Genomic DNA, 15,764 nt, shown 5'->3' with positions numbered 1-15,764 from the left:
TTTCATAAGCATCATCAAGAAGCTTATATAAAATTTCTCTGTGTTTTTGTTACTGAACCCAAGAATTCTATTACAGGATGTTCCTCTAGGCATCCGTTCTGACTGCTTTTGTGGCGCTTGAGACAAAGACCAGTTTTTCACAGCAATTTTGCCTTTGAAAGATGTTGTTTCTCTCTGTGAATGGACGGCTATTCTTCGCAAGTCATTATGAGTAAGCCGAAACAAACAAGATTCCATAGTAATGCAATAGTAAATCAGGTCTTCTTCAAGATCTTAATCCAAAATTGTAGGACTTCCTCTTTTTGTTTTTACTGCTCCCCCAGGTACTATACTTTATGCTGGACAACTTCATAAGTGTTATTTTTACATTACACTATTTACTAGCCTTCTTGCACCCCATCTGCTTTCTCCAATCAGTAGCTTCAGTCACTTTAAATGGACTACACTTATTTGATCAACCTTCTCTGTTATTCTCTTGGAATCTGCGAGAGAATTTCAAGATAATAAGAGTGTGCACCGATATCGCCAGATTTTAAACATGAAAATCAAGGACACTGGTTTAAGCAGCGGAAGCGAGTCCAGTGTACGCAGCTGTAGCATAGATTTTGATAACTCAATAAATTTTTGACCAAACATTTAAAGGAAACGGTTTAGTCATAAACATTAACCTTGGGCTTTACTATTCAGGAACAGATGTAGGTTGAAAGGCATTCCTGCTAATATCTATGACAAATAACGAAAAGTGTTTTTTCCACTGTCCAAGCATGTAAATTACTATTTACACTTGGCCATAGTAGAGTTAAGAGGAATGCAAAGCTAGGAGGTCAGTGGTCTATTTTAGGGAGGTGCGGAGGGGGAGGGAGCTTGTCCAGCGTAAGGCACTTTCCTCTAGTCTAGGTGTTCAGGCTTTCTTCCAGCTGATATGCGTGTCTGTATGGCGAGACAGGCCATTATTTGGTTTGCGAAGACCATGATTTTTTTCTCCAGGTGGAGAGAGGGATAGAAGCTGGCATCTGGGCCTTCCCTGTCGTCGTTGGGTATCCCCTAATACTAACAGGCATATGAGCGGAGGGGTCTGTTTAATGAGAAAATCCATTGTACCTTTGACAGCTGTCCAACGTGCTAGGATTCCCCGAAGGTCAGACCGTTGGACCAGACCAGTTGCCCTGACGTATACGGGCTTCCCCGGATCTGTCCTAGTTTGGAGGGCGTCCTTTTTTTTTTTAAAAAAAAAAAAAAAAAAAACATTCTGACTGACCGTCGTGTCGTCCTCGGTCCACAGATATCGTTGGATGCGGGAATAGAGGGGCATGTGTTCAGCAAACCCCTCTTCAGGCTGTTGTCAGTTTTCGTGACCAGAGCCACTACTTATCAATCAAGTAGTTCCTCAATTGGCTTCACAAAGGCTGAGTGCAATGGGAACCGGTGTTACCGGCGGGGCAAAGCCGTTGGCGTCTCAGATAAACCCGGACTCTTTTTGTGTCTGGAGAAATTCGAGTGATTTGGAATAAACATGTTTTAATAGAACTTAGTTAAAATTCACTAAATGAGAACCGGTGTGTAGATAGTTTGATATTAAAAAAAAAAAAAAAGGCAAGCACGTTTAGACGCTATTCTATTCACATATTGCCACGCTTATTTAGTTTGCATAATTTATATTCGTTAAGATTTTTAACTCGAAATGGTTTTATTTGTATCTCTTGTGCATTCCTTTTGTTGGATACGTGCTAATAAACACATTATTAAGCACTCTGAAACCCTTATAGCAACATCCGATTTCTTGTTCCAAGAAGCAAAATGCCAAAACGTAAATGCACATTTAATAGCGATTTGCAAAACAAATATCCAATTTTATGTGTAGGAAATCATAACTGGGAAGTAGTGTGCACAATATGTTCAACAACCATTTCGATTGCAAATAACGGCGATTCTCACATAAGTGATCATTATACAAAGTAAAAAAAACATAACGATGGTACAAAACACCAGGCTAGTAGCTCAAACATTACTACATTCTTTGAAAAGACTATACACGGCTCCGAAGAAAATCTATTCGTGCAGCCAAAGATACATTATTTTACCCCACAGCGTTGAATTCCATTAATTCCCTAAACCGAGTGTGTAATTTATATCACAGCTACCGATTGGTAAGGCCACGCTGGTGTTGTCAGCACTGAAAGACAAACAAGGAAACGTCCGCTCCACCGACTGCACCCTCCTCATTTTCACGCTCCCCGAGAGACACTGTAGCCATCGATCAGCTTATGGTCGACATACTATTGTGTGTCCGGGAAAATAATCCAATTTGATCCAAGTGTTCGGAGTTTTTGTAGTGTTTGTCCAAGGTCGGCTATTTAAGTGACGGCGAGCTTACCCCTCACGCGCCTGCAGGCCCGGAAAACGGAAATTAAGAAATACTGAAGACATTTATTAAAAATACAAAGAATATTTTACAAAATGGACACCTAAAAAGGTTAGAGGAAAAAATAATAACAAAAAGAATTTTTAACTTTTTTGACAGAACGCAGAAAATATTAGTGATGTGGATGAAAGAAGTTAGAGCAGACCTGAGGTAAATGGAAATAACGGAGAAAGAAATAGGAGGAAGAGAAAAGTTCGGAGCAGAAGTAAAATGTTTCAAGTGCTTCCAGGAGCAAGCAATGGAAAAGACAGGTGCCCACTGGACGGAAGAAGAAGAGAAAAACATAGGAAAAGAATGAAACACTACTGGAAAGAAAGAAACGAGAAACGAAAGAAGATGTAAGTTCTTTCATGTGGTCCTTTGTAGGCTAAACCAATTTTTAAAAAATTGTAATTTAGTGGATGCTTTCGTGACCACTTCTGAACGTATCATCTGTTGTCTTTTGTCAAAAAACGTCACAAAAATAGAAATATCGTTGCCGTGAAGGTTACGTATAATATGATTCGTATTCAAATATCTTTCTGAAAAAGAGAGATTAATTAATATGAATTTAAGTGTCAGGAAGTCTTTTCTGAAGACAGTTGTCAGGAATGTAGCCTTGTGCTGAAGTGAAACATGAACGAGAACAAGTTCAGGCTATAGTACTGAAATGTGGTGCTACTTTCAGAAGAACGCTAAAGATTAGATCGAGTAGCTAATGAAGTGGTACTGAATCTAACCGAGCAGAAAAGAAATTTATGGCGCATATTCGCTAAAAGGAGGTATAGGTTGATAGGTCACGTCCTGGGACACCAATGAATATTCATCGGTATGTAAGGGAGGGAAATGTGTAGGGGTAAAATCTATAGAATGCGACCGATCCTTGACTGCAGTAAGTAGCATTATATGACATATAAGGGGCAGTCGAATTAAAACAACACTGATGAAAAAATGTAAATAAACTGTTCATCATTTCAAAAGTAATCGCCATAACTGTTGATATATTTATCCCGCTGGAGACAAGAGGGTCAACGCCTTCAAGGAAAAAATGTTTGCAGTTGCCTATGGAATCATGACTGTGTCCAGACGTGCTCATTTTAGTCCAAAGACAGATAGGTCCACATGTTGCCGAGGCTGTTTCCACTACGCTGCAGAAGCTCGGTGGGAAGCCTTTATACTACATCCTCTATACTGCCCCGATCTCTCCTTGGAGCCCTGAAGAAGGACATTCGTGGCCGTCGATTTGCTTCGGACGAAGAGGTATACGCCTGGATACAATTATCGTTCGTAGGCAGCCGAAAATATTTTTCCATGAAGGCACTGACCGTCTTGACTCACAGTGGGATAAATGGATTAACAGTTATGGCGAATACTTTTGAGATAATGAACAGTTTACTTCCTTTTTTCCATTTGTCTCTTTTTCCTTTCACTGCCCCTTATGGTATAGTCACAACGGGTTTCAAGCGAGTAAGTGCTACAGTTAACGAAAGAAGTTCACACCAATTGTGGAAAATAACGTGGCGGAAATGAACAGAAAGCCCCAGTTATAATATATTACGAAAGCGGCGATAGCTTCTCCTTTCACGACGAGGCGAGTCATGGTTACGGCATCCTTTCTCCGATGAGCAGACCACGCAGACGGCCACCAAGGCTCTGCATAAAACGAGTGGTTCAAACTGCTATGGTGGTTTGGCATTTGCAACAGAAGAGAAATAGCCGTGATTTATCAGTTCAACTGACAGTAGCTTTTGTCTCGGTAGTGTGTGCAGCACTTATAGTCAGTTCCACAAGAAAGTGTAAGCCGTTATTTGTATGAAATAAAAGGCACTATTATAAATATGTATTTACATGAAAATGCATATTGTTACTAATTGCACAGTTACCTAACAGTTAGTCCATTCGCCGCCATCATCGATTACAGCGTGGCACCTTAGTCCTCTCTTCAGTGAATCACCATGTTTCCAACCTGTAAATATCGTTTGACCCACTTCGCAACGAATGTCTTTGACTTTCTAAGAATTTTAGCAGCAGCTCCATATGAAAGCTTTGGTTCCTTTGGATGATTTGCAAGGAACACTGCCTCGTGACGCTGCAGATATTTTGCACATTTTAAACTGCAACCGACAAAACAAAACATTCAGCTCTCACACTGTTTATCTGTTCACTGTGTAAAAGCGCAATGGTTACAGGTTCGAGACCACTACCAGAGATATCGCTGCGGACGTTACATTTAAAATTATGACGTCTACTTTCTTGTGGAACTGACTGTGTTCAGATATCAGGAAGCCTATCCGATATGGATAATTTGATTTTAAAATCGCAAAAGATTTACTAAACCCATTAAGTTGGTACGACGGATATATCCGTTCGCAACAATCTATGGCTTGTAGCTAACTGGAAAAACGTGTTTCAGGCGAACAGATGTTATAATGCAATTATTTAATGCTTTCTTCACCAGATGTCAAGATAATGTATTCGTGATCAGTTGTAACATTTTCCACTGTTGTACTGGCAAGTGCACAAATTACAGCAACCACTATCTCCTTTTTCTTTTGCGTTTCTCCCCGCTCCCGCATCCACGCGGGATCGAAATGGTTATTAGCGGATTTGTCATGTTTAATTTAATGGGTGGCCGGGTGCACTTCCTGTCGTCACACCGCTCATCCCCACCCGCATCAAAGTGGATATAGACATGAACGTTCGTGTAGTGAGAATATTTTTACAATGAAACGACTCACAGAAAAACAAAGTGAATTTATTTTTGAAATCCACATTGCTTTTATAGATTTTGAAAAAAAAAAGTTTCGATCAAGTTGATCGAAATAAATTACGGGCAATAATTGACGACACTGGCTACCCACCACACCTCATAAGGGAAAGCAAAAGATTATATTGTGAAACCAAAGTAGTAATAAATACAGGGGAAAAAATGAGATGAAAAAATAATTAAGGAGTGAGACACGGATATTACTTTTCACCCACTCTTTCTTCCTTACGTTAGATGCAAGTTATGACTAGTAATTAGCAACAGAGTAATCGAGAAAGTCTCACATTTTAAATATTTGATTATGATAAGGGAATAGGTAAGAAACCGCACAAATTTCAAGCAATGTGTGGAACAATAAACAGAACACTTTAACTACAAACCCGCAAAGACACAAAAAATAAATTTTATAAAACTACGGCGGCACTATTAATATTTTGTGGAAGCTAGAACTGCATAGATAAAAAGAGAGATGACAGAAAAATACAAGCAGCAAGATGAGGTTCTTGAGGAGAGTACAGGGGTACACAAGACGAGATTTAATAAAGAATGCAGATGTTAGAAATAAGTTGAATGTACATACTATTACTGAAGAAATAACGTAATACTGAGAGAGGTGGGAATAACTTACGCAGAGGTGACAAAATCGTGCGATATCTCTTAATATCGTGTCGGATCTCCTAATGCCCGGCGCAGTGCAGCATCTCGACGTGGCACGGAGTCAACAAGCCGTTGGAAGTCCCCTGTAGATATATTGAGCCATGCTGCGTCCATCGGTATCCATAACTGCGAAAGTATTTCCGGTGTAGAATTTTGAGCACGAACTGACCTCTCGATTACGTCACATAAATGTTCGATGGGATTCATGTCGGGCAATCTGGGTTGCCAAATCATTCTCTCGAATTGTCAAGAACGTTCATCAAACCAGTCGCGAACAATTGTGGCCCGGTGGCATGACGCATTGTCATCCATATCATGAAGTCCGTAAATGGCTGCAAATGGTTTGCAAGTAGGTGAGCGTAACAATTTCCAGTCAATGAACGGTTCAGTTGGACCAGAGGGCCTAGTCCATTCCATGTAAACACAGCCCACACCGTTACGGAGCCACCACCAGCTTACACAGGGCCTTGTCGACAACTTGGCTCCACGGTTTCGTGGTGTCTGCGCCACACTCGAACTCTATCATCAGCTCTTACCATCTGAAATCGGGACTACTGTGACAAGGCCGTGGTTTACCAGTCGTCTAGGGTCCAACCGATACGATCACGAGCCCAGGAGAGGTGCTGCATGCGTTGTCGTGCTGTTAGCAAAGGCACTCGCGTTGGTCGTCTGCTGCCATAGCCCGTTAACGCCACATTTCGCTGCACTGTCCAAATGGATATGTTCGTCGTACGTCCCACATTGATTTCTGTGGGTATTTCACGCAGTGTTGCTTTCTGTTAGCATTGATAACTCTACGCAAACGCCGCTGTTCTCGGACGTTAAATGAAGGCCGTCGGTCATTGCTTTGTCTGTGGTGAGAGGTAATGGCCTGAAATTTGATTTTCTCGGTACACACTTGACACTGTGTATCTCGGAATACTGAATTCCCTAGCGATTTCCAATATGGAATGTGTCATGCTTACCATTCCGTGTTCAAAGTCTGTTAATTCCAGTGGTCCGGCCATTATCACATCGGAAACCTTTCTACATAACCACCCGGGTACAAATGACAGTTCTGCCAATGCACTGTCCTTCCAACCTTCTCTACCTATACTATCGCCGTCTGCGTATGTGTATGTCGTTATCCCATGCTTTTCGTCACTTTAATGTATGCATGGAATGAAAGATGATCGATTACACATGAAGTTGCTGAACTAGAAAAATGTTCAAATGTGTGTGAAATCTTATGGGACTTAACTGAGAGGTCATCAGTCCCTAAGCTTACACACTACTTAACCTAAATTATCCTAAGGACAAACACACACACCCATGCCCGAAGGAGCACTCGAACCTCCGCCGGGACCAGCCGCACAGGCGATGACTGCAGCGCCTAAGACCGCTCGGCTAATCCCGCGCGGCGCTGAACTATTATAGAGCCCGAAAGGAAGAAGAGACGTAGGTCGACCAAGAAAACGCCTGACGTAACTTCGCAAAGAGGGAACAGGTACATGTCTAATAATCATACGTAAGAAGGCGACGATACCGAAACGTGCAAGTTTCATTTAGAGACCTTTTCCGTTCCCCTTGCCATGTCAAGCTAAGAGTCACAGATCGTAATATCTTTATAGACGATCTTCTGTAACTTTTATACAGTACAAACTAAGGTCAGATACAGAGTTAATTCGTTGTTTCTTACTCAATGATTACCGATATTTACGACAGATTTCCTGCTCCGCGTGTTAGTTGCCAATAGAAATGAGAAAATCGCCAAGGAAACCTCGAGGCAGCAGAATGGCCACTCGGCGTAGCTCGGCCCTTAAAGAGCTGACATTACACGAGACCATTAGAGAGATGGCTCGCTGGCAATATCCTCTAAGTGAATGTGGAACTGCAATCTTTGTTGCGTATTTTCGCACGTCGTTGCATAACAACAAAAAGCGCAAGTAAGAAAGAAAAAGAAGAGGTGTGATTGCGGAACTCTCGCGCCAGCGGGAACGCCTGCCCACACACTCTCTCTGGAGAAAGTGGGTTCGCCAGAGACGATGACGCAACAATAATCGCGGCCGCTGTGTTACCGCACAGCCTCCCGGCCGTGGCCGGCCGTCATCTTTGGCCGCGGCCTACCGTCAAAGTGTGGTGCTGGCGAGCCGACTCCCATGTCGAGCTACGGCGATATTACATCCACTAGATTACTCTGCAGTTTACACTTAACTGTTTGACAGAGGGTTAATAAACACACTCTCAAACTATTTTTCGATTGCTCCTCTCTTCAATAGCACGTGGGGAAAATGAACACATAAGGCCCGCCGCACGGTGCACGCAGCAGTGGCAGAGCGGAGGCGGCGAGGCATTCGTAAGGCACTCTTTTCGATGCAGCGCCGCACTCTGGACGCTACAGTGGCGCAGGGCAGGACAATGCGTCGTATAAATGAAATGGAGAATATACTTCAGACTCGAAATTTCACGGAACATTCTTAGGTTCGCGTGAATAAAGCGTGTCAGACAATATACTTCACACGAGGATGTTCTTAGAGTGAGTAAAAGGGTTGAGAAGGTCGCTCAAAACAATGAATATTCTCAGATTTCGTGTGAATAAAACTAGAGTAGCTTCTCACAAGCGGAGAACATCTCCGTTTTTTGAAGTGAGCTCTGCAGCATACTTCGAGTTGAGTAAGTTCTGTTGAGGTTAAGTTATACCGAGCTTTTATTTTAGTAAAAATGTTAGAATTGCTTGGAAGGTAAAGACGGATATGATTAACCAGAAGAAATACTGAAGAGAGAAACTGTAGTACTTTATACTAGTTTAACAATAAAAACATTATTTACCTGGAGAACTTACTTTCCGAAAATCATGAAAGAGGGCCGGCCGGAGTGGCCGAGCGGTTCTAGGTGCTACAGTCTGGAACTGCGGGACCGACCGCTACGGTCGCAGGTTCGAATCCTGCCTCGGGCATGGATGTGTGTGATGTCCTTAGGTTAGTTAGGTTTAAGTAGTTCTAAGTTCTATGGGACTGATGACCACAGCAATTAAGTCCCATAGTGCTCAGAGCCATACGAATCATTTGAACCATGAAAGAGGAGGCGCCCTTTCAAAGAAGTTAAAATTAAAATATTTTTGTTCTATTCAGCATATCCAAGTTATCGGACTGGTTTATTACGAACCTAACGATCTGATGCTCGTAAAGAGCCGCACTGGTGACCGCTTACGCACATGACGTGCGAGAGGACCAGTATGCGTCGTATTTAGCCAAAATTATCTCGCGTTAGAATACTCTGACAGAGTACGATTTGAAGTAGATGAAAATGTTATGTACTTCTAAGATTTCGATCGGATAATGTGTTCATCTAACTTCAATAACAAAAAAGTTTCCGCATGTGGAAAATTCGGTAACATCGCAAGACAAGGCATTTTCGTAAACTGTCTATAGCCGTCTTAATAATTTGTTGCCGCACATAAAAGTAAAATCGAAACGTTGTGCAACTCTTCGGGAACACACTGATGCCAGTTCCATAGTTGTACACTGAATAGTTTGCATGTTTGAGCGAGCTGAATAAAATGTAACATCACACGTGTGTTCTGAGCCGGACACGCCAGACGACACAAACCGAGGATCTTTTCGAGAAGGAAGGGCGGTAGTGAGAAAGAACTACTTGAAATTTTTTATTGATACGAAACTGAAAATGTTCTCAGAGAACGTTAATTTGCTTTCAGAATCTTGTCTAGAGAACATTTCTTTTTTCTTCGCACGACCCTCTAGGTGCAGCAGCCCCCTGTCCCGTTGTTTGAGCCGCACAGTTTTCCTCCACCTGTGTCGTCCTCTCGGCACCCATTGATTAGGAGCGCAGTAAGTAGCAGGCTCGCTTCACTGTGCGAATGGTAAAGGGCGCCAGCCGAAATTCTTAAAGTTTACATTGAAAACTAGGGTTCGCTATTGATGGGCGTAGGTCATATGTTGCTACGTATGAAATGCAGATAACGTCTTGAATTATTCTTTGAACTTGGAAGGATATCGTTACCCGTCTCCAATATCGAGAAAATGGATCGTATTTAAAGCGCTCCGTCCTAAACGTGCGTACTAGCAAAAACGCCAGAATGAAATATTCATAAATCCCTCATATCTCACAAACAGTTTGAGATATAGAAACAAGATTTTGGTAAAAGCTCGCACACAAAGAGGAAAGAATTTTACCATTGATTAATATGCAAAATTTCATGTCTATGGCGATATTCAAGAAACTTCACAATAAACGTTTAATATTAACTGCGTTAACTTCTTCACTTCAGTAATGGCGTCTTTTATGACTGCATCGTGCCATTGAACTGAACCTACTGGTAAGCTGAAACATTCGTAAAATCTTCCTCTTCTAAGAGAAGCTCTACTCATGTTACTACACCTACTTGTAGCAGGCGGCAGAAGTTAATTAAAATGAACACACTTCATAAGCAGCGACCGCAGTGTGGACACTTTTATTGCATCAAGATGACTGGTTTCAACAGTCTTATGCTGCCATCATCTGATGTTGGTATAAAACTGCCATGTTACATAACACAAAGTCAAAGCATAAAAGGCACTCCCCCACCTTTACATGCCTTGATAAAAATCCAGTCGATAAAATACAAATACTTGGTAAAATGAACACAAGTGATAAAAGGCACACAGTTAAAATCCTCAATTCGGCTGCCGGCAAGCTTGTGAGAATGATGGTTGTCGCCAACTTGCATGGATTTTAACTGTGTCATTTTTATCATTTGTGTGCATTTTACCAGCTGTGTGTATTTTATCGATTGGATTTTTATCAAGAAATGTATGCGTGAGGAGAGCCTTTAATGCTTTGACTTCGTGTTATGTAAAATGGTAATTTTATAAAAAGTTCCACCAGATTAGACGATGTCAGCAGAAGACTGTTGAAACCAGTCATCTTAAGTCAATATAAGTGTATGCACTGCGATGGCGACGCATAAAGTGTGTTCATTTTCAACCACACCGGTCGCTCTACAGCACAGCATTTGCACCTTACATAGAATCTGGTTAGTAGCCAGTGCTCCCATTTCCACCTCCTTGGCGAGATCCCTTGACGTAATATTTTCAGTCTGCAAGTAACTATGCAGTATACATGCAGCCATCACAGTTATACATATAGTCTCTAGCTTACATTCGAAAGGCTGTTTAAACAGATGGAACCTGGAACTCAGTATACCAAACGCACACTCTACAGAGCACGAGAACGTCTGTAGATAAGAACTTTATTTTTGTCGTTAACAGTAACTCTGCATTTAGGGTAGGTCCCATTAAGTGTTTTAATAACTGAAATGTTTCGTCACCTACGAGAACGTAAAGGGCTCCTGATGTAACAGCACAGACAGAGCCGCGGTGGACATAGCAGGGTGCTCAGTGCTTCGCGAGCGCTGGGCGAGTACTCAGCTCTGCCGTGGCTCTGCTGCTGACCTGCAGAAACTCTGCTGCTCTGGCCGCCTCCTGCTCTGCCTCCCTCTGCTGCGTGCAGAGTGCGGCGGGCCTAAATCTTTTTGTGCGAGCTCTGGTTCCTCTTGTTTTATCACGATGGTCATTTCTTCCTAAGTAGGTGGGGATCAGCAAAATAATCTGATGATTGAAATTTCCTGCAAAGATCTCGTCGCAATGAAAACTACCTTAAAGAGGGCGGCCCAGATTGTCTCCTAAATCGTTTATGCAGATTATGAACAGCAAAGGCTTGTAACGCTTCCGTGGTAACCCCAGATATCACTTCGTTTTCTCTAGATGATTTCCCGTCAACTGCTACGAACTGTGACCTTTCTGACAGGAAATCAGGAATCTAGTGACCCAAATGAATCGCTTCTCCACAGGCATGCAATTTATTTAGAAGCCACTTTCACACGTCACTGCAGAACTTCAACCAACGAGTCAAGCGTCTCGATTACATGTTAACGTCCCGATTATCACAACACACTCCTTCAGTGCGATTGTGCAGGTTAAAGTGCGTAATATAATCGAGTGGCTTTCAGTCGATCAATGCGAGCATTGTTCTGTGGCGTCTTAGCATCATAAAATCGATTTTCAGCACCAAATGGATCGATAGAAGCATTTCGGGCTTTCGAGTTCTTTGATTACGTTTGTTAACAGTTATAAATAATCTGCTTGCTTCATCTGTATATAAGACTGGAAGTAAATTTAAAGTATGTTACAGTAAATGCTATAAATTAGTCTAAATGTTGTGCAATGAGACATTGTCAATAAAAAATGAAATACTTTTAAATATTTGTCATTAAAAATATCATTTCTTTTACGTTAAAATTGTATGACTGAAGAGTGGAATATTGAAAAAAAAAAATGACAAAAAAGGAAAGAACAGTCATTTTAAGGTAAGCTTCTTTCCAATTCGTTTCATGCTGGTTTTGTATTTTACTGTACGAGGTCGCCTTTTGTGCATAGCTCGAAGTCTACGTCTTTATATTCCATAAGCAGCGTGCGAAGTGAAGCAAGTGTTTGACATAATTAAAGACTGTCTGTTTGGTCTAGAATTCAGTTTTGATGAAACCTCGCGTACTGGCAGGCCGAAAGAGAGGAAAGGGGGGGGGGGAGGAGGAGTAGAGTGGTGGGCACGAGGGACAGACATTCCCCTGTACGACGGAAGTGAGGGATGTGAGTGAACAGTAACAGTTTCCATCATTAGCAGAGTTACATATGCCAATCGTCAGAGGCAAATACGGAGGATAACTGCTGTCCCAGAAGATGCAAAAGAAGGCAAAGCAATCTAAAGGGGCACACACTTGAGACTGGTATGAAACTTGTGATCTGTTTGATACCATTTGTGACTGATCGGTAAAGTTATTTCACAAGGGAGTCACCTCACATCGAGCAGATAAAACCGAATAAAAATTATTTTAAAATACGGAGCGTTATCTGTTCTAATACCCATCGAGGTAATGTCTCTGTAAAACCCCGTATTTGTATACAGTCGTTGTTTGTAGGCTAACAAATGGAAAGCCTAAAAAAGCACAAGTGACTGAAGTAACATTACTATGTAACAGACAGTCAGGAGCAGCAGAGTCACAAGAGTCATAATGTGTGACAGTAGAGAATTAGGGCGAATTAAATTCCGAAATTCCCCAAAAGCATTTGAGATGCGAAATTTTCTGTACCCTCATCTTCGACAAATGAGCAAGCTTGTACTCAAATGGTTTTATTATTGTTGTTGTTGTGGTCTTCAGTCCTGAGACTGGTTTGATGCAGCTCCCCATGCTAATCTATCCTGTGCAAGCTCCTTCATCTCCCAGTACCTACTGCATCCTACATCCTTCTGAATCTGCTTAGTGTATTCATCTCTTGGTCACCCTCTACGATTTTTACCCTCCACGCTGCCCTCCAATGCTAAATTTGTGATCCCTTGATACCTCAGGACATGTCCTACCAACCGATCCCTTCTTCTAGTCAAGTTGTGCCATAAACTTCTCTTCTCCCCAATCCTATTCAATACCTCCTCATTAGTTACGTGATCTACCCACCTAATCTTCAACATTCTTCTGTAGCACCACATTTCGAAAGCTTCTATTCTCTTTTTGTCCAAACTATTTATCGTCCATGTTTTACTTCCATACATGGCTACACTCCATACAAATACTTTCAGAAACGACTTCCTGACACTTAAACCTATACTCGATGTTAACAAATTTCTCTTCTTCAGAAACGCTTTCCTTGCCATTGCCAGTCTACATTTTATATCCTCTCTACTTCGACCATCATCAGTTATTTTGCTCCCCAAATAGCAAAATTCCTTTACTACTTTAAGTGTCTCTTTTCCTAATCTAATTCCCTCAGCATCACCAGACTTAATTAGACTACATTCCATAATCCTCGTTTTGCTTTTGTTGATGTTCATTTTAAACTGATCAGTTTAATAAGTCACAGCTGCAAAATACTAACGCGAATTCTTTACAGACGAATGGAAAAACTGGTAGAAGCCAACCTTGTGGAAGATCAGTTTGGATTCCATAGGAATATGGGAACACGTGAGGCAATACTGACCCTATGACTTATTTTAGGAGCTAGATTAAGAAAAGGCAAACCTACGTTTCTAGCATTTGTAGACTTAGAGAAAGCTTTTGACAATGTTGACTGGAATACTCTCTTTCAAATTCTGAAGGTGGCAGGGGTAAAATGCAGGGAGCGAAAGGCTATTTACAATTTGTACAGAAACCAGATGGCAGTTATAAGAGTCGAGGGGCATGAAAGGGAAGCAGTGGTTGGGAAAGGAGTGAGACAGGGCTGTAGCCTTTCCCCGATGTTATTCAATCTGTATATTGAGCAAGCAGTAAGGGAAACAAAAGAAAAATTCGGAGTAGGTATTAAAATTCATGGAGAAGAAGTAAAAACTTTGAGGTTCGCCGATGACATTGTAATTCTGTCAGAGACAGCAAAGGACTTGGAAGAGCAGTTGAACGGAATGGACAGTGTCTTGAAAGGAGGATATAAGATGAACATCAACAAAAGCAAAACGAGGATGATGGAACGTAGTCAAATTAAGTCGGGTGATGCTGAGGGAATTAGATTAGGAAATGAGACACTTAAAGTAGTAAAGGAGTTTTGCTATTTAGGGAGTAAAATAACCGATGATGGTCGAAGTAGAGAGGATATAAAATGTAGACTGGCAATGGCAAGGAAAGCGTTTCTGAAGAAGAGAAATTTGTTAACATCGAGTATAGATTTAAGTGTCAGGAAGTCGTTTCTGAAAGTATTTGTATGGAGTGTAGCCATGTATAGAAGTGAAACATGGACGATAACTAGTTTGGACAAGAAGAGAATAGAAGCTTTCGAAATGTGATGCTACAGAAGAATGCTGAAGATAAGGTGGGTAGATCACGTAACTAATGAGGAGGTGTTGAATAGGATTGGGGAGAAGAGAAGTTTGTGGCACAACTTGACTAGAAGAAGGGATCGGTTGGTAGGACATGGTTTGAGGCATCGAGGGATCACAAATTTTAGCATTGGAGGGCACCGTGGAGGGTAAAAATCGTAGAGGGAGACCAAGAGATGAATACACTAAGAAGATTCAGAAGGATGTAGGTTGCAGTAGGTACTGGGAGATGAAGAAGCTTGCACAGGATAGAGTAGCATGGAGAGCTGCATCAAACCAGTCTCAGGACTGAAGACCACAACAACAACAACAACGATGTTCATTTTATATCCTCCTTTCAAGACACTGTCCATTCCATTCAACTGCTCTTCCAAGTCCTTTGCTGTCTCTGACAGAATTACAATGTCATCGGCGAACCTCAAAGTTTTTATTTCTTCTCCATAGATTTTAATTCCTACTCCAAATTTTTCTTTTGTTTCCTTTACTGCTTGCTCAATATACAGACTGAATAACATCGGGGAGAGGCTACAACCCTGTCTCATTCCCTTCCCAACCACTGCTTCCCTTTCATGCCCCTCGACTCTTAAAACTGCCATCTGGTTTCTGTACAAATTGTAAATAGCCTTTCGCTCCCTATATTTTACCCCTGCCACCTTTAGAATTTGAAAGAGAGTATTCCTGTCAAATGGTTTTATTATAGTTCTAATATCTATTAAATTAAATTAAATAGATTGAAAGCATTCTCAAAACATTATATTAGTACATAACTGATGTCCTAGATGTGTTCATATATTTGTTGTGTATTTTATTGTTTGTTTGAGGTACTAGTTGGGTGGCGAGGGGCGGATGGAGTTTGCCAGCAGCCAGCCCTGCGTCACAGCAGGTGCTGGACGTAGATGCAGCCGGCCTGCGGAATGCCAAGAGACACCTCAGGGTACTCTGTTCTATGAAAAACGATGGAGGAGCAAGTTAATAATGACAATGAGAAAATAAATTTGGAATTTACGTAAAAAACAGATAGTCGGGTTTAAGTTTAGCTCTAACTCATAATACACACTGGTACTGAATCGTGCAATAAAAGTTAACCGTTATTTGAATTTTATG

At 41.5% G+C, this 15,764-nt stretch overlaps 1 protein-coding gene across 3 annotated transcripts in view; it reads right to left on the bottom strand.

Annotated features, from left to right (window-relative positions):
- The window catches only part of LOC126262262 (alpha-tocopherol transfer protein-like), a 204,173-nt gene that overhangs the window by 47,033 nt on the left and 141,376 nt on the right, over window positions 1-15,764 (bottom strand). Inside the window, exon 1 of one of the 3 annotated variants that reach the window (XM_049958770.1) lies at window positions 4,285-4,335. The exons of the other annotated variants lie outside the window; for them this stretch is intronic. Within the exon in view, the coding sequence (XP_049814727.1) occupies window positions 4,285-4,313 (29 nt within the window). The 5' untranslated portion in view covers window positions 4,314-4,335. Of the gene's footprint in view, window positions 1-4,284; window positions 4,336-15,764 lie in introns of those variants that run through there. 3 annotated transcript variants of the gene reach the window in all.

Source organism: Schistocerca nitens, chromosome 1 (genome assembly GCF_023898315.1).
Source record: "Schistocerca nitens isolate TAMUIC-IGC-003100 chromosome 1, iqSchNite1.1, whole genome shotgun sequence".
In the NCBI taxonomy this organism is placed as follows: Eukaryota; Metazoa; Arthropoda; class Insecta; order Orthoptera; family Acrididae; genus Schistocerca; species Schistocerca nitens.
Note: the sequence above shows the minus strand (reverse complement) of the source record. Positions and strands in the feature narration are given on the sequence as shown.